The sequence below is a fragment of the Trichomycterus rosablanca genome, chromosome 18 (genome assembly GCF_030014385.1).
Source record: "Trichomycterus rosablanca isolate fTriRos1 chromosome 18, fTriRos1.hap1, whole genome shotgun sequence".
Taxonomy (NCBI): Eukaryota; Metazoa; Chordata; class Actinopteri; order Siluriformes; family Trichomycteridae; genus Trichomycterus; species Trichomycterus rosablanca.
Window position 1 is genome coordinate 26,328,930 of NC_086005.1, and position 25,766 is coordinate 26,354,695.

General features: G+C 40.7%; 2 protein-coding genes and 1 long non-coding RNA gene across 5 annotated transcripts in view; 1 reads left to right on the forward strand and 2 right to left on the reverse strand.

Moving 5' to 3' along the window:
• alcama (activated leukocyte cell adhesion molecule a) overlaps nucleotides 1-15,314 on the forward strand; it is a 103,464-nt gene extending 88,150 nt beyond the window's left edge. The window contains exons 8-16 of one of the 3 annotated variants that reach the window (XM_063014270.1): nucleotides 1,581-1,713; nucleotides 2,743-2,855; nucleotides 3,912-4,038; nucleotides 4,206-4,327; nucleotides 9,489-9,618; nucleotides 10,940-10,969; nucleotides 13,454-13,556; nucleotides 14,397-14,519; nucleotides 15,116-15,314. In XM_063014270.1, coding sequence (XP_062870340.1) covers nucleotides 1,581-1,713; nucleotides 2,743-2,855; nucleotides 3,912-4,038; nucleotides 4,206-4,327; nucleotides 9,489-9,618; nucleotides 10,940-10,969; nucleotides 13,454-13,556; nucleotides 14,397-14,481 — 843 coding nt within the window. In that variant the 3' untranslated portion in view covers nucleotides 14,482-14,519; nucleotides 15,116-15,314. The remainder of the gene's footprint in view (nucleotides 1-1,580; nucleotides 1,714-2,742; nucleotides 2,856-3,911; nucleotides 4,039-4,205; nucleotides 4,328-9,488; nucleotides 9,619-10,939; nucleotides 10,970-13,453; nucleotides 13,557-14,396; nucleotides 14,520-15,115) is intronic. The other 2 variants (XM_063014271.1, XM_063014272.1) reach the window with 2 other exon arrangements.
• On the reverse strand, nucleotides 2,712-4,290 carry LOC134332572 (uncharacterized). The gene is made up of 3 exons (XR_010015266.1): nucleotides 4,114-4,290; nucleotides 3,956-4,025; nucleotides 2,712-2,845 (listed from the first exon to the last, which is right to left on the reverse strand). It is a non-coding gene; the product is annotated as an uncharacterized LOC134332572 (long non-coding RNA).
• A 5,221-nt stretch (nucleotides 15,315-20,535) lies between the features above and the next one.
• Nucleotides 20,536-25,766, reverse strand: part of cblb (Cbl proto-oncogene B, E3 ubiquitin protein ligase) — a 63,582-nt gene continuing 58,351 nt past the window's right edge. Inside the window, exons 17-19 of the mRNA XM_063013600.1 lie at nucleotides 24,448-24,597; nucleotides 24,193-24,306; nucleotides 20,536-23,019 (exon numbers count right to left, since the gene is read on the reverse strand). Coding sequence (XP_062869670.1) covers nucleotides 22,769-23,019; nucleotides 24,193-24,306; nucleotides 24,448-24,597 — 515 coding nt within the window. The 3' untranslated portion in view covers nucleotides 20,536-22,768. The remainder of the gene's footprint in view (nucleotides 23,020-24,192; nucleotides 24,307-24,447; nucleotides 24,598-25,766) is intronic.

A 25,766-nucleotide genomic window follows, 5' to 3' on the forward strand; every position in this document is an offset into this window, starting at 1 on the left:
AGGATAAAATGTTCACTCGCTGCCTAATATATCCCACCCACTAACAGGTGCCGTGATGAAGAGATAATCAGTGTTATTCACTTCACCTGTCAGTGTTTATAATGTTATGCCTGGTCGGTGTATTTTAGAAATGAAATTAAAGTTGTGCCGCTATTAAGCAGGAAAACAGCTTGAACTTTTTGACCTCTGGGTGGCGCTTTCACATAAAACAAATCTAAAACTCTGTCGTAAAACAATGTCGTGTAAATGCAGATTTTGCTAAAGATTATTATCACAGTGGTAGCCTAGTGGATAGGGCTTTGGGCTATCAACTGAAAGGTTGAGAGTTCGAATCCAAGCTTAGCCACTGTTGGGCCCTTGAGCAAGGCCCTTAATCCTGTCTGCTCCAAGGGCACTGTACAATGAAAGAAGAAAGATTTTTATGTACTGTACACGTGTATATGTATAGATGACAAATAATGGCATTCTATTAAACGTCTTTAAATTAAACATACCCACTTCCCTCTAAACTCAGTGAAAAATATTAATTTTTTCTTTTCAGCGCCTAAACTCTTCTGCATTTACCGTCTAGTTTTCCGACCCGCCATGTCATTTTATGTGGCCCGCGACGGCTTAAAAGACACATGATTGTCTGAAAATACACTGTAAAACCGTACATAAACTGAATCTTCTACAATGATTTTGTGACCCGCAAAGTGAAAGAAATATTTACAAATAATCCCAAAATGTACAAGAAGAGAAAATTGAAGCAGAAGGAGGAAATTTAATGAAAGACGTGCAAGTGAAAACAAGTTTGTGCTTCAAGAAAAGAAACCGGTACGTCTCTTGTGTTATGAGGCCGTGTCTTTGGTAAAGGAGAACAATATAAATGTAGATATAAATTTGATATTTTGACACCAAACACAGAATTTAGCCTCCAAGAAAAACGACAAATTGTCCAAGACTTAAAAGGCGACTGCAATCACAGCAGGATACGTTACAATCTGCCCTTTGAGGGCCACCAGAATGCAGATGTGGCCCTCGGTGAAAACGAGTTTGACACCCCTGGTGTAACGTTAATGTTTTGAGTCGGGGGAAAGAAGACGGGGAGCGCTTTAGATTTGTTTTATACAACAGCGACACCCAGAGGTCAAACAGTTTAATCTGTGTTTTTAAAAGCTGCTTAACGCGGAGGCACAAATTTCATTTTATTCCTAAAATACCTCACGGACCATAGTGAAGACCTACAGGAAGCACAGACTAGATTAGATTAGTTTTATATAATTCAAAATGAGATTTTGAATCTCATTCTGCAGATTCTCCAGACTTAAATCCGGTCAGAGTTTAAGTCCGGCCCTGCGTGACTAGATTGGCTATAACAAATCACTCCCTCTGCTTTCACTTTCACATATTTAACACCGATTTGCTGCTCAGTCGTGGGTCTAGATAAATAATTATTAATAATTAACTTCTGACCTGAGCTGGTGACCTGTATGAAATGAAAACGGGCCGGGTGTAAGCGGTTGAATAAATAGTCCTACTCCTTAATTCTAATTACTTATTCTGTGTGTGTGTGTGTGTGTGTGTGTGTGTGTGTGTAGGGTAAGACGGTGTCTGTGACCGACTCAGACGTTTACACCCTGACCAACGTGAGCCGAGCCGACTCTGGAGAATACAAATGCTCTCTGTTGAACAATGACAACATGGGGGCGTCTGCGACAGTCACGGTGACCTGTAAGCTCCCTCGTTTTTTTACTTCTGTAGTCGAAGATTTCTGCAACTTGTGTTGAGTTCTGTGAGATTTTACTCTGTAACAGCTTCTTCTTGGCTTAAATTAACTTGTGTGAGACATACGTGTTGGACATCAGGTTTTAAATCCAGTAATATGGCTTCTTTTGCCACTATAACAGCATCCACTCATTTGGTAAAGCCTTTCAGAAGGTTTTGGTGTGTGTCAGTGGACATTTAAGCCTATTTAATGTTCCAGTTCATCCCAAATGCGTTTAATATGGTTACGTCAGTGTTTTCTTTACACGAGACTGAAGCTGGAGGCATATTTATGTTACAAAATTTATTTGACACCCGTTAGCAGTAGGTTTGGTTGAAACAGCTTGATATGAAGGAGAAATGGCCACAGTTTTTTGGCCAAAGGATTAAACAGTAATAAGACAAACAATGAATGAATGTACAGTATGTGTACAGTAAGTGAATGTGTGTTTGCTTTATATATTATCATTTTGTTCACATTTTTACAGCTGAAACTATAACGTGTCCATACAGAAACGACTCAGTAGTCTCTGTTTATCTACTCTGGTCTCCTTTAGCTTCACCTTTGGTGGTACATACGTCTCTGAATATAGTAATCACTACATATAAATATCAACTCTATAAAAAACACACTAACTTAAAAAATCTTAAATAATTTGGGACAGTGGTAGCTTAGTGGGTTGAGCTTTGGGCTATCAACTGTAAGGTTGAATACCAGCTTTGCCATTCAGCCAGTATTGGGCCCTTAAGCAAGGCCCTTAACCCTGTCTGCTCCAGGAGGCTGTACAATGGCTGACCCTGCACATAAACATTATATTATTTCTATAAATACACATGGATTTCGAATGGAATGCCCACGGTCAGGTGTCCACATATTTTTGACACATTTTTATAATGATAGGGCATTTTAACCATTACACTGCTTCTTAATACGGCAATTAAAACTGTAAACAATGAGTTTTATATGTTTTTAATCAGGACGTCTCTGTGTTTCAGACCTGGATTTGTCACTCAGCCCATCAGGAAAAGTTCTGAAGAAGTTTGGTGAATCTTTAGAGGTGAAGCTGGAAAAGAACGCCTCCAGTGAAGCCACAGTGTCCTGGACCAAGGTAAAAAACACTATTTCACTTATCAGCAGTGTACTGGCCATATCCTGCTCCCACTCACTGGTAGCTTAAATTTGACATTTTCATTAAAATTTTTTTAGCATTTAGCAGACGCTTTTATTTAAAGTGACTTACAGTACTGTGACAGTATATTGTCTAAGCAGTTGAGGGTTAAGGGCCTCGCTCAAGAGCCCAACAGTGACAACATGGCTTTGATTACTAGTCCAGTACCTTAACCACTAGGCTATAACTGCCCTCTTAAATGTTTTGCTAAGAATTGTTACTGCTGTCTTCTAGCTACCTTAAACCATTTTGGATAATCTCGTCTGACCCGCTCTCAAGAAGTCTCGTTCCGCTTGCAGAACTTCCACTCACTGGACGTTTTTCATTTTTTTACACTGTTCTTTAAAACTCTAAACACTGTTATGCTTTAATATTCAGTAGCATAGATGTATATGGACTAAAAACATATAAACATATGTTTGGCACTCTTGAGTCCGAATCTCAGCAGTGCTACTGACCTGGCTGAGGGAGGGAGGGTTGGCTGGGGTGATATGTGATACCCAGGATGATCGAGGCTCTGAAACGAAGAAGCGATGGATTTACATAAAGCTCATATTGACTCTTCGTACACAATAAGTTTGCGGCTCTTTTCAGCCAGATCTGGGGTGATGCAAAGTAGCAGAGAAATTACAATAAGAAATTAATGAAGAAAATCCAATTAAAAATGTGAGGCTGTGCAGTGAATACATTTATTTATTTATTTATTTATACTGCAGCACTGTGATGTATAAAATAATACAAAACTTACTATTTTCTTAAGAGAAACATAAAAATAGCTTTTCTGTCGGCTGTGCACCATGCAGTGGTATCTCAGCGGTTAAAGTACAGGACTAGTTATCAGAAGGTTGCCAGTTCAAGCCCCACCACCACCACGTTACCAAAGTTGGGCCCCTGAGCATGTACCCTTAAATGTACTTGGACAAATTGTAAGTCGCTTTGGATAAAAGCGTCCGCAAAATCTCCTGCCAAGCTGCTAAACAATCGTTCCGTTTGCAGGACAACGGCAAGCTTGACAAACTGCCCCACTTTAGCCCACTCACATACAAACATGCAGGCTTGTATACATGTGCGGCGTCTGCAGACGGGATCGAACGCACGGCCTTCTTCGACCTGGTGGTAGAAGGTAAGAGACGTTAGACTTTTTATTCACATATTTTTCATTTATTTTAATAATCAAGCAAATATGAAACCATGATACATTAATAATGGTGCACAGAGGTCAGGATACAAAGCTGAATGTTTATATGTCTATTTAACCTCCTCTGATCTCTCTCTCTCTCTAACTCGCAGGTACCCCTGTGATCAAGAGTCTGACGAAAGAGTCCAGCAAAGACGGAAAGAAGAAGGTGTTGGTGTGTGTGGCAGAAGGAGCACCTGAACCTGAAGTGCAGTGGAGCGTCAATGGAACTCATGTAGGTCACATACGTGCTCACAGTTAGCAATGATAATGCAATCGCACCTACACTTAATAAGTGTGTTATTAGAACTATGTACCGTGTGTTTATGTGTTCACATGTTAACATGATACAGGAAGATTTAAAGGAACAGAGGAATCTCGATTTAACGGACTAAAAGGGCGGAGCACTGGTCTATAAAATGCGACTGTCTGAAACAGCAAGACATTATATATGTAAATGCACATGGATTTGGACTGGAATGCCCATGGTCATATTTTTGACTCTATAGTGTGGGTACAGAGGAACCTCAGTTTAACGGACTAAAAGGGCGAAGCACTGGTTTGTAAAATGTGTGTGTGTACCATGTGTGTACCGATGTAACGTTAAACCTGTAAATAAATATTTAAATCGGTGTGTGCATAACTAAACACTAGAAGTTGCTAAAATAAAGCAGAAAAAGGCGAGAGCGAAGCGAGCCTATCGACAACATAAAGACGAGCATCGGCTAGCGGGCAGTTACTGAACTACTGGTCTTGGTACGCATCTTGCAGGACATTCGGTTTTCCAGATTCGGTTTTCCAGAATCCAAAATCAGTCCGTTAAATGGAGTTTCCTCTGTATTGTAGATGTTAACTGTAGTTTATGTATTGCTATCAATCCCAAAAAATACCTGATAATATTCACTGACCAGGATAGTAGTGTTGCTATCAACCTGACTGAGCGCCCTTTTGTGCCTGTTTGGCTTTGCCTGAGGAAGAGAACAGGTCGGATTACTAGCTGTGGTACATTTGCACCATCTGCTGGCTGGTCAAGGCGCCTGCATCGGTAATAAATTATCTGGAGAGCTTAGCATGTCTCTCCAACATGCAGCACCGTATAAGATTCCACCACATGTCGTTATAAAGCTGCTGGAATAGGAACGGCCCTCCCTAAACTCTTTATGCAAAGTTGAAGGCATATAATTTGCTTTATATAACTGATTAAATACACCTGTGGCTGAAACACATCAATTAAAAATGATTGGGTATTTTTGGTGTCCCAATACTTTTGTGCATATAGCGCATGTATATATGAATAACACACGAGCTCTAACATGCTGTGTGTTTCAGGTTTGACCTCATTAGATCTGTTGTTTTTATATTTTCCCTCCTGACCGTATCTCTGGCTGCTCTGTTGGAGCAGTAACGGTGTGTTTTTGCCTGAGATCTGCTCCTACTTGGCCTCATTATGAACTCGCAGCCGAATAATAAGTCGAGTCGTGGGTCAAAGAGTCCTTCAGTGTGTGTGTGGGGTGTGTGTGAGGTGTGTTTGTGTGTGAAGACTAAAGCATCCTGGAAAGTGTGTTTGTGCGAGTGTGAGAGAGCGTAAACATCAGCAGAACTGTCACTCTGTCATTCATTATCACGTTCAGCACCGTGCAGAGACGTAGCACTGACACTGCTTAACGTAACACACACACACACACACACACACACACACACACGGCTGAGCCAAAACATTAGAACCACACATTTAATAAGCTGTCAAAACAGCAGATATGGAATCCACCAGACATCTGAAGGAGTCCTGCGGTGTCTAGCAGCGTCCGTTGCTCAGACGTCCAGTTCTGATGCCCGTTTGCTCATTGTAGGTACTTTCCATGATGGACAGGAGAAATCACAGGGTGCTTTCACAGGTCTGTCACACCCCATCACTAGTAATAAAATCATCTGAAGTTTGAGTCACAGTAGACCTTCTGTTAGGACGTGCCACATGCCGTAGCCTTTACATCCTTTGGCATCGATGAGTATTGGCCGCCCAGCAACCTGTTGGCAGATCTTTCCTCGGGTCTCGACTCATTTACATTGCATGCACAACTAACTAAATAACAGTCGATTAACGGTTAAGGGCCCTGCACTGTCGCCTCACAGCAAGAAGGTCCGGGTCCTTTCTGTGTTGAGTTTGCATGTTCTCCCTGTGTCGTGTGGGTTTCCTCCGGGAGCTCCGGTTTCCTGCCACAGTCCAAATAAGTGCAAGTGAGGCGAATCAGAGATACTAAATATGTCCATGACCGTGTCCGGATTAATATAATGTTTTTTAATTTAATCGTACTGAATGTTCATGCTAGTCAGAGTTGTAAATCTGCAGCAGCAGTTTCTAAAACAGGATACGCGACGCTGCGGGTTCGGTTTAAACTCATTTTTTTAGAAGATCAGCTTGAAGCTACTTTAATAAGACTTGCTTTTTAAGGAGCTGGTGAGTGGATTGCAGGGGAGGCAGAAGAGGAAGAGGAAATGTAGTGATTTGTGTCGTTATTGTGCAGTAGCTTACTGAGAACTGGCTTCAAAACAGCAGCCTTTTAATACATAAACCCAAGAGATGCTCGGAATCCTTTTTTTTAAGCCTGTAATAATCAGTTATGCTGTATTACTAAATAAAGTGTGGTCTCTGGTCACTATTTGCTGTACCTCTGGGCATACTTGTACCCCAATTTGGAAAACATGGAACTACTGGATTGTGATCTGAAACTGCCCATATGGAGCACCTGGGTTCAAATCTCGGCTCTGCTACCGGTCAGCTGGGCGCCCTCAAGCAGGCAACATTTGGCTAATTCCTACAGCAGACAAAATTGGCCTCCAGTCTCCCGGGTGAAAAAGACCAGACTAAGGGGTGGGGTTATTAACGCTGTCTAAGGACCTTGGTTGCCCAGGGTGCCTGTGTAGAAAATGAAGAAGCGCAGAGATCGGGAATCAAGTCTGGAAGAATAAGAAGGGATTGGTGGACTGTGCACATGGGGGGGTGCATTAAAATAAATAAATAACTGCCCATATACTGTGTCTATAGTAAACATTGAGCATGCTTTAGTAGCCTTTATAGTTTATAATAAGATACAGATCTATGGAGATGTGCTACCTATAGTTTATAGTAATATACAGATCTATCCAGATGTGCTACCTATATTTTATAATAAGATATAGATCTATCGAGATGTGATACCTATAGTTTATGATAAGATAGATTTATCGAGATGTGCTACCTATAGTTTATAATAAGATATAGATCTATAATAATGTGATACCTATAGTTTATAATAATATATAGATCTATGGAGATGTGCTATCACTAGTTATAATAAGATATAGATCTATTGAGATGTGCTACCTATAGTTTATAATAAGATATAGATCTATGGAGATGTGCTATCACTAGTTATAATAAGATATAGATCTATTGAGATGTGCTACCTATAGTTTATAATAAGATATAGATCTATGGAGATGTGCCATCACTAGTTATAATAAGATATAGATCTATTGAGATGTGCTACCTATAGTTTATAATAAGATATAGATCTATGGAGATGTGCTATCACTAGTTATAATAAGATATAGATCTATTGAGATGTGATACCTATAGTTAATAATAAGATATAGATCTATGGAGATGTGCTATCACTAGTTATAATAAGATATAGATCTATTGAGATGTGATACCTATAGTTAATAATAAGATATAGATCTATGGAGATGTGCTATCACTAGTTATAATAAGATATAGATCTATTGAGATGTGATACCTATAGTTTATAATAAGATATAGATCTATGGAGATGTGCTATCACTAGTTATAATAAGATATAGATCTATTGAGATGTGATACCTATAGTTAATAATAAGATATAGATCTATGGAGATGTGCTACCTATAGTTATAATAAGATATAGATCTATGGAGATGTGCTACCTATAGTTTATAATAATATATAGATCTATGGAGATGTGCTATCACTGGTTATAATAAGATATAGATCTATGGAGATGTGCTGCCTATAGTTATAAGATTACACATCTATCCAGGAGTGCTACCTATAGTTATAATAAGATATAGATCTATGGAGATGTGCTATCACTAGTTATAATAAGATATAGATCTATTGAGATGTGCTACCTATAGTTTATAATAATATATAGATCTATGGAGATGTGCTATCACTGGTTATAATAAGATATAGATCTATGGAGATGTGCTGCCTATAGTTATAAGATTACACATCTATCCAGGAGTGCTACCTATAGTTATAATAAGATATAGATCTATGGAGATGTGATACCTATATTTTACAATAAGATATAGATCTATGGAGCTGTGCTACCTATAGTTTATAATAAGATATAGATCTATTGATATGTGCTACCTGTATTCTAGTTCTAATAAGAATAAATCAATAAAACTACTAAATATTTACTATATCTATAAATCTGTGCTACAGTAGGACATTTTGATAAGGTAGGATAAATAAATAAAGGTGAATGAGCTCTCTGTACAGGTCTGAAACAAATTATCTCTAAACTTGTGCTCATGCTTTTCTTCTGGAGTGTGAGAGAGCTCCACAGCTGATGAGAATGCCCACGGTGCTTATCACCAGCATTCATTTAGCACAATCACACGCCAGCCGAGGTGTGGATCTCACAATCAGAACCCACGTCTGGTGTCGTTACTCAACAGCTATCTGAGCAGTTCTGCAGCGTGGATATTTTCAGTCCTGATTAGGTAAGAGGGTTTTAATGGGGTGTGGATTCCGCTGCTGTAACGAAGCGTTCTCCGCGTCTGTGTCGTGTCGAAGATGGCTGTAATGGCGCCGGTGCCGGAGGGAGGCGGTAATTGGGGATCACGGTGCTGCATGCGGTTTAATTGCAGGCTGATTATCGGCTCTGAGAACGGCTCCGTGTGTGTGTCGTGAACCGTCAGCAATAGCTGTGCTTAAACACAAAGCTGTGATACACCTCCCTCTAGTGGTCATTGTTTAAACTACAGTACAGTAAAATACAATACACTCACTTTCTCAACCGCTTATCCAATCAGGGTCGCGGGAGGTGCTGGAGCCTATCCCAGCTTTTCAATGGGCGCAAGGCACACAGTAACACCCCGGATAGGGCCCAAGTCCATCGCAGGGCAGACACACACACACACATTCACCTATAGGGCAATTTAGTCTTCTTCTTCCTCCTCTGTCTTTTGCCTTTAAACTTTTGCCGCAAACTTGATACCAATAGCCTAAAAATAGAACAGTGTGCTGTTTTGCTATTTACTGAGATTAAATGAAGATGAATAGTGGATCTTACATTAAGAACGTATAACTAAGTAAGAAATTAAAAGCTCACTGTGTGAACTGTGTGCATGTGCTTGTCTCCATACAGAACAAGGTCCCGTACGCCGGAGGATTTACCACCTACAAGCTGACCATTGTGCCCAGTACGAATCTGACCGTCACCTGCACGGTCAGCAATAAACTGGGCGTGAACAGCAGGGACATCGATGTGTCATCAGGTGAGAAACTGAAGGTCTCCAGCGTCAGTGGGTTCCTACTAACCAGCGCTCAGTTCTGTCTAATCTCTAACCGGCTCTCTTTCACCTCACTCCTTCATCTCACTGCTTCATCTCACTGCTTCATCTCACTGCTTCATCTCACTGCTTTATCTCTCTGCTAAACAGTTTTTAAAAATTTGAATCTGAATCTATGCTTCTAATGTAGAGCCAAATAATTGTAGAAATAGAAGAATGTGTTTTTTATTTAATATTAGTAGCTAAAATGATTTTACCAGCACTCCAAATAAAACACACAACAATATTGTTTATCCTGAAAGTCACATGGATAATAATTATAAATAATTAAAATCACTTCATCATTTAAGTGCATCAAAATATTTCAGCCCACTGTTATTATATTATATGTACTAAGCAAAGAAAAGAAAAAAAAGAAAGACAGACATACAGAGATAGAGAGATAGATTTACAGACAGACAGCTAGCTAGATAGATAGACAGACCGACAGACAGACAGACAGATAGACAGACAGACAGACAAAGACAGACAGATAGATAGACCGATAGACAGATAGATAGATAGATAGATAGATAGATAGATAGATAGATAGATAGATAGATAGATAGATAGATAGACAGATAGACAGACAGACAGACAGATAGATTTACAGATGGAGAGACAGACAGACACACTTTATTGATCCTGAAGGGCATTATGGAGCTTATTTAGACATGGCATGGCGGCAATCAATCCTAGTCAGTCCGGGCGTGGCTGAAGTCGCTGTCGTCATGCTTAGTAAGGTCTGATCTCATGGCGAGCCTCAACACTCCACACTATCTAACAGGATATGAACAAACCTGTACCCTGTGACATTATTCGGAGGGAACAGAATTGGGACGTTCCCTCACCATTGTTAGTGTACATGTGTGAGTGTGTGTAGCGTGTGTGTGTAAACACTCGAGCGTATTCAAGCCTGAATGCTTCTCTTTTCTCTTCTGTGTACTACAGAGCTGTGAGGTATCCTCATTCATCTCTTTTTCTCGTTTTCTGCTTTCTATTCTGGTTTTCTGGACCTGTTTGTCTGGGCTGGGGTGCTTGACTCTCCCTTCTGATCTTTAACCTCTCAGGCCATCACAGCATGCGTATGGCTGCCCTTTACTAATCCTTTACGCTGACCCTCACTGAGTAAGATTTGATTCTGAATAGGTTCTGATTTATAGTTTTGCTTGTGTTTTGGTGAAACCACAGTTCGGTGGTGGGCTCATGTAGAACGTTTGGTTTACCGCTGGCTGTAAAGTTAATTTGATTTTATATCTGATTTCAGTATTTAAGGAGGACAGCGAGGGAAGAACAGGTAAGAGACGTCTTTGTTTTGTTAGTCCTTTAGTAGAATAGACTTTCCTACTTAAGGCTGCGTTCACAAGCATTTTTAACATCTGTAGAATACATAAATACATAAATAAATACATAAATAAATACATAAATAAATAAACCACTCTAGTTCCATTTTGATTATGATTATGCATTTCTGCGGAAGAAGCTTTAACAAACGATAATGCATTACAGTAGATTCCACTCCATCACTTTTCATGGGACTTAAAAATGGACATATATACATTTTTTAAATATTGCACTACACGGCCAAAAGTATGTGGACACTTCTACTAATTACTGAATACAGGTTGAGCAACAGTTTAAGGAAAGTGTTTTCCTGTTCTAACCCCTTCCTGCCATGCTTATATAGTTTAGATCATTAAACTAAACTTTCTATCAGATAGATAGATAGATTGATAGATTGATTGATCGATCGCGATATATGTTATTATTATAGATAGACAGACAGACAGATGACAGACAGACAACAAACAGACAGATGTAAAGCTATTTAAAGGGTTGTGAAGGGTTTGGTCAAGAGAAATTCCAGTGGCCTGGCATGTGTGGAGGAAAAACCTTTATAAAATAATGATTAAACAGGGAAGGTTTATTCACACTGCACAGACTGAGCCCAGCAGTCTTCAACCTCAGGTGGGTAAACAGGTTTCTGTCAGAACCACCTCGAGGTGAACAACAGAAAATGTAGTTAAAATGTGAAATCGTTAAAAGTAAAATGTCAGTTTTGTAGGCACAAATTCCCATAGTATCCAAGAAGTAATTATGTTCACAAATGGGAAGCTAACTCTATTAACACTCAATATTTTAAAACAGAGTGTCCATCAAGCGTTCAGTTACAGGGGTTGGACAAAATAACTGAAACACCTGTCATTTTAGTGTGGGAGGTTTCATGGCTAAATTGGACCAGTCTGGTGGCCAATCTTCATTAATTGCACATTGCACCAGTAAGAGCAGAGTGTGAAGGTTCAATTAGCAGGGTAAGAGCACAGTTTTGCTCAAAATATTGCAATGCACACAACATTATGGGTGACATACCAGAGTTCAAAAGAGGACAAATTGTTGGTGCACGTCTTGCTGGCGCATCTGTGACCAAGACAGCAAGTCTTTGTGATGTATCAAGAGCCACGGTATCCAGGGTAATGTCAGCATACCACCAAGAAGGACAAACCACATCCAACAGGATTAACTGTGGACGCAAGAGGAAGCTGTCTGAAAGGGATGTTCGGGTGCTAACCCGGATTGTATCCAAAAAACATAAAACCACGGCTGCCCAAATCACGGCAGAATTAAATGTGCACCTCAACTCTCCTGTTTCCACCAGAACTGTCCGTCGGGAGCTCCACAGGGTCAATATACACGGCCGGGCTGCTATAGCCAAACCTTTGGTCACTCGTGCCAATGCCAAACGTCGGTTTCAATGGTGCAAGGAGCGCAAATCTTGGGCTGTGGACAATGTGAAACATGTATTGTTCTCTGATGAGTCCACCTTTACTGTTTTCCCCACATCCAGGAGAGTTACGGTGTGGAGAAGCCCCAAAGAAGCGTACCACCCAGACTGTTGCATGCCCAGAGTGAAGCATGGGGGTGGATCAGTGATGGTTTGGGTTGCCATATCATGGCATTCCCTTGGCCCAATACTTGTGCTAGATGGGCGCATCACTGCCAAGGACTACCGAACCATTCTGGAGGACCATGTGCATCCAATGGCGGTGCCGTGTATCAGGATGACAATGCACCAATACACACAGCAAGACTGGTGAAAGATTGGTTTGATGAACATGAAAGTGAAGTTGAACATCTCCCATGGCCTGCACAGTCACCAGATCTAAATATTATTGAGCCACTTCGGGGTGTTTTGGAGAAGCGAGTCAGGAAACGTTTTCCTCCACCAGCATCACGTAGTGACCTGGCCACTATCCTGCAAGAAGAATGGCTTAAAATCCCTCTGACCACTGTGCAGGACTTGTATATGTCATTTCCAAGACGAATTGACGCTGTATTGGCCGCAAAAGGAGGCCCTACACCATACTAATAAATTATTGTGGTCTAAAACCAGGTGTTTCAGTTATTTTGTCCAACCCCTGTATGTGCCCATATACTTTCAGTACATACATACAGCGTATTCTACAGGTTTAGTGTTTGCTTGGCGCTTCCTCAGGGTGTGTACAGGTCTGTTAGACTAGCAGTCTTCACTCCCAAGTACAAGTGTCTGATTTTCCTGCTCAGGATGCGAAAAAATGTCTTTGTGAACGTTGCCTAAAAATCCTCGCAGTAGAAACCCTAGAAACCCTGTTCCTCCCTGAGTGTGCTGCAGCCCAGCTGATCTGAACGGGGTATCAAGCATCTCAGCATCATGACAAGCTTTTACATTCTTTCTTTTCTATTCTTTTATTCTGTCTGACACCCGTTTATTGGAGTGTGTTCATTGATCGGCTCCTCTCTACAGATAACGAGGGCGATAAGGCGGCGGTGATCGTGGGTGTCGTGGTTGGCCTGGTCGTGTTGGCCGCATTGGGGGGAATCGTCTACTGTCTCTACATGAGGAGAAGGTATGTGTGGGAAATAACTGCAAACACACCAGTATCACGACACAGGGGTTACTGTCATGGTTACTTCCTGTCATGCTTAACGAGTTTAGATCATTAAACTAAACTTCCTATCAGTAAAAACAAAGATAAAAGTGTGTATTTATTGTTGGGTTGGAATTTGTGTAAGAAGAACAAACTGCTTCTAAAAATAATCACCGACCTGATGTTCTTGATTCCTTTATGTGCGTCAGACATCCTGTTAAATGTATTTATTATATAATGTTTTATTTATAATGACACATCTGCTGTCTGAAACCAAAAGATGAAATAGTTGTAGCCACAGTGTTTAAGTCCAGATGAACGAACAGCTGCATATCAGTCAGTTGCACTTAATTTATCAAAAGTTTTAATAGTTTGTCACCAAAAACAAGTTTATAAGAAACTTTACAGGGATTTTATTGTATTATATTCATTGCTTAAAGTTATAAAATATTTAAGTGTTTCTCAGAAGGTTTAATTATGATCCAACATAGGGTTAAAAATACGCCATTCCATCCACAGGATGCAGGAAGATTCATTTTCAGCAGTGACTTCCAACCTTATTAACCAGCCGTGACTTGATAACGGTTAAAAGCGAATCCTGTAAGCCAGACATATGCATAAACAGTCATTTTCGAAAGTAATAGTACCTCTTTCTTGAAGTATGGTGACAAACACAGCGCCGCTGTGTTTTCCAGTTTCTTGTTTTACCGTGTTGGATTGAAAGCTCACGATTAATTCTCATGTGGAAAATATAGAGTCCCTTTTATAGAGATGACGAATGTGCTGCTTAAAGAAACTAACACGCTGTGTGTTTGTCAGACAAGGGACCTGGAAGACGGCCGAGAAGGAGCTGGGCAACTCGGAGGAGAGCAAGAAGCTCGAGGAGAACAATCACAGACCTTAAAATCTGGGAACGAGCTGCAGGATCCAGACGCTAAGAAGGTCAGTGTTTATATTTACGCTGGATGGAGTCTCGGGGTCTGTCTGAAAATCTAGTGAGCTGCCTTGCTGCCTACCTGATCAGCTGCCTCTGTATAGAGGATTCTAGTAAGACATTGAACTCATAAGGCAGATTATTTAGATGCTCTACTTAGGCAGCTAAGCTAACACAGGTAGCCTGACGAGCCTGAATTTACAAAGAAACGACACTTGTATAATTACACCTTTATACAAACAAAAAATCAATGAGAATTTATTTACACTTAAAAGGAACTCTGTTGGTTGCTCCGCATTCACATTTGTCCACCATGTTTGTAGTTTTTTGTGAGTAAAGTTGTGCCGCACTGAATGCTGGGATTGCCTTCAGCACTGAGGAAGCATCAGAGGCTCCGTCATTATTCAGTCAGATCATTAAGGCGCCTCAGTAGGAGCATTTTAAGGGATCTAAGAATTTAGACATGCCCTCTTCTCAGGAGTGTAGGATGACGTAAAATGCGTCTAAGTAGAGAGATCACGAGGTTTTCAGACATACATGTATTGATGATAATGTTTATATCAGTTTTATAATGAGTATAAATCAGTCTTTTTCTCTGATCTAGAAGAGAGGCCTTGTCACACTGAATGTGCTGTACAACACAACATACCCATTTCCCGATTTCCAACTGCTGACTGGTTTGCAGAGGCTCCCGCCCTGCCGGACACGCGCCCCATCACAGAATCGTCCGAAACGTCTCGAGAAAGTCGCCCGATGTCGTCCGGACGAACAGAATTCCGAGGAAAATAAAAAAAACAACCCACCACCGTGCAAGAGTCTCGAGTAAAACTACTTGTGTTGTAAAAATTTAGTCTGCACTGAAAACTGTGTCTCTTACGTTGGGATTTTTTTCTGTTTTTGCTGTGTTTCTAGTGAATGCTCTTGTTTCACGCGCATTGCCGGTGTGGTGGGTTCGGCTATCCCCTTCCCCCCCTCCCCCCTCTCTTTTTAAGTAGAGATAAGTAAATTACTGTACACTTTTCAGGCCTTTGTAAATATGGCATGGTGGGAACGATTGAGGTTTAGTTAGGATTTAGGAATCCGTCTCCTGTCGAGCCTGCTGGATTATGGAGGGATGAAGAATTCACTGCTGTTACGCTTTTATTTTGTTCTTTTTTATTAGTACTTTTGGTTGTTGCCACTCCTCTCCATTCAGCTTGAATCTTGTGGTTAATAAGAGAGTTTTTCTTTAAATGTTTTGGAATGAAGTACATGTACAGTGTATCACAAAAGTGAGTACACCCCTCACATTTCTGCAAATATTTCATTATATCTTTTCATGGGACAACACTATAGACATGAAACTTGGATATAACTTAGAGTAGTCAGTGTACAGCTTGTATAGCAGTGTAGATTTACTGTCTTCTGAAAATAACTCAACACACAGCCATTAATGTCTAAATAGCTGGCAACATAAGTGAGTACACCCCACAGTGAACATGTCCAAATTGCGCCCAAATGTGTCGTTGTCCCTCCCTGGTGTCATGTGTCAAGGTCCCAGGTGTAAATGGGGAGCAGGGCTGTTAAATTTGGTGTTTTGGGTACAATTCTCTCATACTGGCCACTGGATATTCAACATGGCACCTCATGGCAAAGAACTCTCTGAGGATGTGAGAAATAGAATTGTTGCTCTCCACAAAGATGGCCTGGGCTATAAGAAGATTGCTAACACCCTGAAACTGAGCTACAGCATGGTGGCCAAGGTCATACAGCGGTTTTCCAGGACAGGTTCCACTCGGAACAGGCTTCGCCAGGGTCGACCAAAGAAGTTGAGTCCACGTGTTCGGCGTCATATCCAGAGGTTGGCTTTAAAAAATAGACACATGAGTGCTGCCAGCATTGCTGCAGAGGTTGAAGACGTGGGAGGTCAGCCTGTCAGTGCTCAGACCATACGCCGCACACTGCATCAACTCGGTCTGCATGGTCGTCATCCCAGAAGGAAGCTGACGCACAAGAAAGCCAGCAAACAGTTTGCTGAAGACAAGCAGTCCAAGAACATGGATTACTGGAATGCCCTGTGGTCTGACGAGACCAAGATAAACTTGTTTGGCTCAGATGGTGTCCAGCATGTGTGGCGGCGCCCTGGTGAGAAGTACCAAGACGACTGTATCTTGCCTACAGTCAAGCATGGTGGTGGTAGCATCATGGTCTTGGGCTGCATGAGTGTTGCTGGCACTGGGGAGCTGCAGTTCATTGAGTTAAACATGAATTCCAACATGTACTGTGACATTCTGAAACAGAGCATGATCCCCTCCCTTCAAAAACTGGGCCTCATGGCAGTTTTCCGACAGGATAACGACCCCAAACACAACCTCCAAGATGACAACTGCTTTGCTGAGAAAGCTGAAGGTAAAGGTGATGGACTAAACCCAATTGAGCACCTGTGGCGCATCCTCAAGTGGAAGATGGAGGAGTTCAAGGTGTCTAACATCCACTAGCTCCGTGACGTCATCATGGAGGAGTGGAAGAGGATTCCAGTAGCAACCTGTGCAGCTCTGGTGAATTCCATGCCCAGGAGGGTTAAGGCAGTGATAATAATGGTGGTCACACAAAATATTGACACTTTGGGCACAATTTGGACATGTTCACTGTGGGGTGTACTCACTTATGTTGCCAGCCATTTAGACATTAATGGCTGTGTGTTGAGTTATTTTCAGAAGACAGTAAATCTACACTGCTATACAAGTTGTACACTGACTACTCTAAGTTATATCCAAGTTTCATGTCTACAGTGTCGTCCCATGAAAAGATATAATAAAATATTTGCAGAAATGTGAGGGGTGTACTCACTTTTGTGATACACTGTATATCAATAGCTGTAAAAATACACTTCAGTAGTAAAGTTTCAATCACTGGATTTCTGTTGAAGGTATCATTCATGATAGGTTTATAACGTCCTCGCGAATGCCTCATTAGCCTTAGTGTGCATTTGTTGTGTCTTTTGAGTTACTAAACAAGCCTTAAACTATACAGAAAAGCACCCAGGTCCTGAGCGCTGGTTAAAACACTAAACACAGTTGATTGTAAGATTGAGATGATCAGATTGACACCAAGTTCAAACTCCTGATCAGGACTTTGGTTAAACGACACTCACGATAGATTGCAGTCTCACACAGAGCCTATTTCTTTTCTTTTATTTATTTTAACCAGAAATGATGCGGATAAATGGAGTCAAACTCCTGCTACTTTTTTATTTTATATATATATATATATAATTTTTTGTGGGTCGTGTAGGTCAGTGAGCCTGTTTGTGCTTTTATTTTGTTTTTATCTCAGTCTGCAGATGACCCACGCTGTAGTTTTTGGCTATAATCTGACACACTGTTCCGTTGACTGTATTGACAGGCATGTTGTAAATAACTCCGCGCTCTATTTATAACGTAGCAGGACGTGTGGTTGGTTAACTGCACTTCAGCTCAGGCATTAGTTAGCCAGATTAAAATTGCCTCACTGTCTTTTATTTAAATCTTTGAAATGTATGACCACAGAATGGCGAGGTGAGCGAGTAAAAAACGGTTTCCTCTCCGGATGTAAGTCATTTTTTGGGGGGTTATTTGGAACATTCGTCTCATTTGTATGTGTATTTCAGATCATCAGGGCAGCAGTGAAACCAAAGAGGGTGAAATGAACAGAAGGCCATAAAAGTGTTTGTAAATACTGACTTTTGGTTTTGTACTTTTGTTGAGAATAAAGTGTACATTTTGAAGAAGGTGTGGAGTCGTTTTTACATCATTAAATATTATAATAAGCTTAATGTTTTTATATATTTTGATGTATTTACATTTTCAGCATTTGGCAGATGCTTTTATCCAAAGCGACTTACAGTACTGTGACAGCTTACAGTCTAAGCAATTGAGGATTAAGAGCCTTGCTCAAGGGCCCAACAGTGGCAACCTGGCAGTGGTGGGGCTTGAACCAGCGACCTTCTGATTACTAGTCCAGTACCTTACCCGCTAGGCTACAACTGCCCTTTTTCCATCAGGCTGTTGAATATTCATTGTCATAGAACTAGTACTACTATCTGCAGTCACAGAATGAGTGACTTTTTTTCTCTGACCCCCCCATTTTTTCCCCTAATTTAGTCATATCCAATTACCCTGATTGCGTTACGCTTCACCTCTACCAATACAACACTCCACTGCCGACTGAAGAGCTTCGCAAATGACACACGTCCCCTCTGACAGGTGCGCAGTACCGCCTCTTTTCACCTGCACGAGGTGAGTTCATATGTGGATCAGCTTTGTGCACGAAGAGCCACACCCTGATCAGCATCATTACCCAACCCTGGTCCGGCTCGTCCCATCCCTGAACAACAGTCAATCATTGTTCATGTGGCCGCCCAGCTGGATGGCAGAGCTGAGATTCAATACGATGTATTTAAAATCCCAGCTCTGGTGTGCTATCGTATTTTACAATTACACCACCTGAGCAGCAGATTTTTATCTTTTTAAATTTTTTATCTTTCTATAAATGTACTCACTGGAACACAATCCTAGTCCAGATTGTTATACACCAGTTTAAGAATGTATAAATCTTTCTCCAGCATCTCTTCTGAGCTCCTAAAATAGCAGTTTTATTATTAAAAATAAACTGTAAACCCTCTGCAGAGGGAGATAAAATGATGGAAATGTTACTGTGTAGAGAAAAAATAATACAAATAATGTGAATGGATAAAATATTAATTAAAATTACACCTATTAAAGAAGGATAAGGAAATAAGTGGGGGCATTTGGACTGGAATAAAAAATAAAAAAAAATTTTAAAAAACATGGATACCAACCAAAATGAATGTAGACACCTCTGTCAGGATGGAAACCTTTAAAAAAAAAGTGATGTAGAAAAAAATCACGTTTCCCTGTTTAAACAGACAGCGGCTACATTAGCTGCACATTAGACGTGTTTAACAGCTACATTAGCGTGTTTTATAGGCTACATTAATAATGTTTCACAGCTTCAGTGGTGCTGCTTTACAGCTACACTACATAACAGTATCTTTGTAGCACTGATACAGCAGTGATGTTTTACACCCACATTAATAACATTTAACAGCTAACTACATTAGTAATATGTTTTATGGATACGCTAATGGTGTTTAAGAGCTACATTAGGAGTACATTTACAGCTACACTGCTTCTCAGTGTTTTAACAGTGACATTACTAGTGTTAAATACTTATGTACAGCTAAATTAGCACTAACTACATAGATACAGTAAATGTGTTTTAGAGCTGCATTAGTAGTACATTTACATTGACACTTTCTCAGTGTTTTAACCGTGACATTAGCAGTGTTTCTCAACTACGTTAATGGTGTTTTAGAGCTACTCTGGAAGTGTTGTTTAGTAGTCACAACTACAGTAGTAGTCATGTGTATATTGACACTGTTTCTAAGTATTTTAAGTGACATTATTATTGTTTCTCAGCTATCTTAGTGATCTTTTACATCCCAATTAGTACAAACTACATTAGTAATATATTTTAGATACATTAGTGGTGTTTTACAGATACATTATTAGTATTTAACTGCATTAGTGTTTTACAGCTAGATTTGCAGTGTTTCTCAACTACATTAATGTTTTTTTAGAGCTACATTAGTAGTCACATTTACATTGACACTGTTTCTAAGTGTTATAACAGACGTAAGAAGTATTTCTCAACTATATTACTGATCTTTTACAGCGTAATTAGCAATACCTACATTAGTAATACATTTTACAGATATAATACTGGTGCTTTACAGCAGAATTAGCAGTGTTACAACTATATTTAAGTGTTTTACATTAGCAGGGTCTTACAGGTCTTACATTCGTAGGGTTGTGCTAATTTTGTTTGCATTGGTTGCTGTTCATTTTCGATGCGAGGCCCCTCATGGATCTACTTACCTACAAAAATTTAGCGAGCTGAATTTCCTCCAGAAGGATTTCCACTGGTAATAAAAGAACTTTTACTTTTTCTACTTACCAGTAAGAACCACAACACACCATTAAAAATGTTAATACTGGCTTTTATAAAACATTTTCACAAGAACAGATCTCAAGTTACCATCATTACTGATCAAAAATAATCAAGGTTTTTTTCTTTACCATTTTTACCAAAGTATAAATAAATTGCACACGTTACATGATCCACGAATGCGATGCAATCAGCAACGTTCACTGAAAAAATAGATCATAAAATAGTAGAACAAATAAAATAAAAACAAACAGAAACTGTCCCACCCTCTGCAATCTGCAATCCAGTCCTGCGAAGGCCACTTGTTTGTGTCGGTACAGACGTTGGCGCGTGTTCGGTCGAAGATTTGAGAAGCCGGGGGAAACTAGTGCAAAGTAATAATGAATCAAACCTGATGTGATAGTGACTCAAACGGAGCAAAATAAAAGAGGAAAAATGAACAGTCGCCTGGTCCGGCGTGCGCTGGCCCTCAGAGGAAGAGCTCGGATCATTAGATGAGGGGTGAAGTGTCACTTCAGTTCCTACTTACTCGTCTCTCATCTCTGTGCATGTGGCACTGCTGGGTATTTAATCTGATTCAGTAATCCTCCACGCGACGGCATTGAAAAGAACCGCCAGGAGCTTTACACGAGTGGTCATGAATGCTTCTTCCTTTCGGAATTTTAAACGTTCGTGTTTTTATCTCGGAGCCAGAGAACCAAGGCTTTTCACCGGGTATGTGTTAGTCACCAAGGAACGACACTTTAATCAGAGGGTGCAAATAGTTCCTCGGTCCTTATTATTCTGGCCTCCTAAATCCTGCTTCACACAGCATTTCTGTGGAAATGAGTTATGTATTTATTTATTTATGAATGGGAATCGAACCAGGTGGACCTCACAGTGCTACCCATCTCCTAACTCGCAAATTAAGAATGAATTCTGGCATCATAACTGCAGTTGTGGGTTTAGTTTACTTGGAGTTTGTGAGTGTTGTGGTTTGCTTGTAAACGTGTTCAGTTAGGTTGTTGGGTTTCTTGGCACCTAGAAGGAACAGACAGTACACAACTGTGTACACAAATGTGTTTACATCATCTAATCTGAACGTCGTTATGAAATACTTTCACTTAGTTACGGTGATTTATTTCATATCAAATCCAGAAGCGCTATCAGTGATGCTATAAAAGCAGCCCTGTGAACGGAACTGATGACAGCAGGGTGATACGCTGTTGCCCAAACCAACTGAACAGTCACAGGACCAACATACGAGTTGGCCAAGAATATCACCCAAATTGCATTGTGCCACCAAACTACGCCAATTCCTGATCACTTCCATTGCAAGCTTTAGCTGTTCGAGTTAAATAAGTGTAGCGTGATCTTGAGTCGTCAGGTGGAATAATTTGAGCTAAGGATGGTTTAGTAATATTAAATATATAGTTTTAAATCTCACACTGCCAGAGTTAGCTTTCTTGTTCGTCTTGGACTGGACTTTTTGCTGTTTATAAAATACGAGGGATCTTCAAAAGGTTTCCTCACTTTTACATTTTGTTATAAGCGGTGAGGGTGGGAGGGAGGAGGAGTAATCGGTCATGTCTGAGAGACTGAGAGATGCTTATAGTCTGGATTTAGCGCCGTCTGATTTCCACCTTTTTGGACACTCAAAGAAGCTTCAAGGGGAAGAAAATTTTCATGTGATGATGATTTGAAATTCTTAATAGAGTTTTAAAAGTGCGGAAACTTTTTGAAAATCCCTCGTCTGTCACTTACAAACTTATAAAAGATGCGCTCTACCCTTTAGCCTGTAGAGTTTGTCTTTCTCAGTTCACACAGAGGAGTGAAGAAGCCGACAAGTAAAACTTGTTAACACAGACACACGCCGTGGTCCCGTTCATCAGATCGTAATAAAAATAAACATCAAAAATAAGCAGAACTCTGAACGTCTGGGTGTGTGCAGGTGAGGGTGAGACTAAGGCTTGCAGCAGCAACATCAGAGCTGGCAGGAGAAGCGGGCAGCCTGGCAGCATGAACATTCAGGGCAGAGTTCAAATCCATTTCTGTTTGGCTTCAGTGAATTCCAGTCCTCGAACCCGGCTTCTCTGCCAGACTGAACGGAGTGGCACCGAGCAGAGAGCGTCAGCAGCGGCGTTACGCCACCATGCAGCACAACACTGTAAACACAAGGTTGTTTTTTCACAGATTCTACATTTTCAAGCGGCAGCTCGCGCTCCTGGCTGGACGTCCCGTCGGATTCCTGAAATTCGCGCCAGTCAGGCGGAACACGGCGGGCGCCCGGCTACAGGTTGAGTCTGGGAGTCACGAGAGCGAACTCCCGCAGGATGTTGCGCGCCACGTCCACTTTGTTCTGCGCGATCATCAGCGCCCTCTTGACGTCATCGAACGAGTAGCCCTCGCCCATCAGCTTGGCGATTTTGGCATCCACGTTCTCCTGCGAGTACTCCGGCGGTCTCCGCAGCAGGATCTCCGGGGGCGTCTTGCGAGGGAAGGGCTTGGGCGGCCTGGCGGGGGCCTGCAGATCTCCGGCCGCTGTGGAAAGGAAACGGAGACACACGCCCCATTAAACAGAGCATAAAGAATGAATGAGGCGGGTCAGTTCGAATTCATCTCAGAGCTTCGGACGCACTAAGAGCATCGGCAGCCGGTGCTTAATAATTCAGACGCTGCACCTCTTTCTGCTAATGGCTTAACTAGCATCCAAACACAATAGTAAAGGTGAAGTACAGGCCCAGATACAGCACATTAATGGTACGCACACACACACATACAATATACACCGATCAGCCATAACATTAAAACCACCTCCTTGTTTCTGCACTCACTGTCCATTTTATCAGCTCCCCTTACCATATAGAAGCACTTTGTAGTTCTACAATTACTGACTGTAGTCTCTACATACTTTTTAACCTGCTTTCACCCTGTTCTTCAATGGTCAGGACCCCCACAGGACCCCCACAGAGCAGGTATTATTTGGGTGGTGGATCATTCTCAGCACTGCAGTGACACTGACATGGTGGTGGTGTGTTAGTGTGTGTTGTGCTGGTATGAGTGGATCAGACACAGCAGCGCTGCTGGAGTTTTTAAATACTGTGTCCACTCACTGTCCACTCTATTAGACACTCCTACTTAGATGGTCCACCTTGTAGATGTAAAGTCAGAGACGATCGCTCAGCTGTTTGAGTCGGTCATCTTCTAGACCTTCATCAGTGGTCACATGACGCTGCCCATGGGGCGCTGTTGGCTGGATGTTTTTGGTTGGTGGACTATTCTCAGTCCAGCAGTGACAGTGAGGTGTTTAAAAACTCCAGCAGCGCTGCTGTGTCTGATCCACTCGTACCAGTCATTTATGACATTTAGCAGGTGCTTTTATCCGAAGCGACTTACAATTATGACTGAATTCAATTCAAAGAATAGAGGGTTAAGAAGGTTAATTTTTGTATGTAAACTGGTTGGAAATGGCTTTGAAAATAACCAAACTAGTAATAACTAATGTTGTTTTAAAATTATATTAATAATAATAATAATAATAATAAACTTAAACCATTATTTGTCTGCACTGCAGCTCATCAGTGTTTTGACATGCTGATTGAGAAACATGACCTAATGAAAATTGACCTAATCCGAAAGCTTGGCGATCTTTCAAGCAATTTTACTACTGAAACACAAAACAAGAAAGTTTTAATAACTGATATATGATCATACTTGATGTAGGAGGCAGCTGGTCGTACTCTGGTGAGTGTCTGGCTATACTATCTCCTGTCTGTCTCCGTACCGGAGGCTGTGGGATGGAGCCACTCAGACCATCCAGGAAAGTATCTAAACATTAAACATATAAAGGACATCATTACAACCCTGAAAATGACACATAGACACTAGGTTATCTTTATTCATTTGAAATGTGAGGCCTGCTTTCACCCTAAAGCCTCTGACAGGTAATAAAGGAGCTGTTTAAGTCACCTGAGCAGAGAGGGAAGTGTCCCGACGAGGGCCGGGCGGCCCTGGAACAGGACGGAGAGGAGGTGATGTCTGGAAAGCTGTGTCTGACCGGAGGAGGAGGAGGAGGCTGTGATGGAGGTAAGGAGTTAAATGGATCGTCTGCTGGCAAAGCTGGAAAAGAAACGAGGAGGAAAAAAAGGCTTAAAAGGAATAAAAACCGCATTTTTACATCCTGAGCACTAGATGGCGCTAAAAGACTAAATTCTTACTTAGCGCTGAGGACATTACAGTTAGCATTATGTAAACAATGCTAATTATTATTTCTTTCAATAATATTTATAAATAGTTTTCTTAGCAAAAAAAAGTTGTAACACATTTATTAATTAAACAGGAAAAGGAAAATTTAGTAAACATTTCTAAAGCAATATTGTGATCCAGTTATTTTGTTTACTCTGTTGCTCTCCCATGGCTAGTTTAATGTGTCCCTTAAGAAGCTTTATAACCTCCAAGTTGACACTTAGATAAACTTAAATAACTTAAGTCACTTAAATAAATATAAAATTTTGCCATAAATATGAAATATAAGTGTAAAACACTATATGGACAAAAGTATGTCAAACATCTTTTCTAATTTTAGGGTGTCTAAGTTAAAAAGGCTCTTAAAACTAAATTTGAAGTATTTTATCTTTTCTATGTACTTTAAAATGATTAATATGATTATAAATGTGTAAAATTAGTTCTAAATTACCAGTAATAAATCTGTTGTCTCTCTAGTATCTGATTACTGACTCTTAGAGAGAACATTAAAACAGTTAAACCAACCACTTTTAAAAACAGACGTGGGTCAGATTATACTTTTATGAATGTTATGAAGACAATAAATGGATGTGAAATGATGTCAGACCAAGTCAAACACTGATATGATTATGAATATATATGCACAGTGTATATACACCGATTAGACATAACATTATGACCACCTTCTTAATATTGTGTTGGTCCCCCTTTTGCTGCACAACTAACTGTGATGCTCTGTGTATTCTGAAACCTTTTATCAGAACCAGCATGAACTTCTTCAGCAGTTTGAGCTACAGTAGCTCGTCTGTTGGATCGGAACACACGTGCCAGCCTTCGCTCCCCACATGCACCAATGAGCCTTGGCCGCCCATGACTCGGACTTTGGACCACGTTTGATAGATACTGACCACTGCAGATTGGGAACACCCCACAAGAGCTGCAGTTTTGGAGATGCTCTGACCCACTCGCCCATTTTTCCTGCTTCTAACATCAACTTTGAGGATAAAATGTTCACTTGCTGCCTAATATTTCCCCGCCACTAA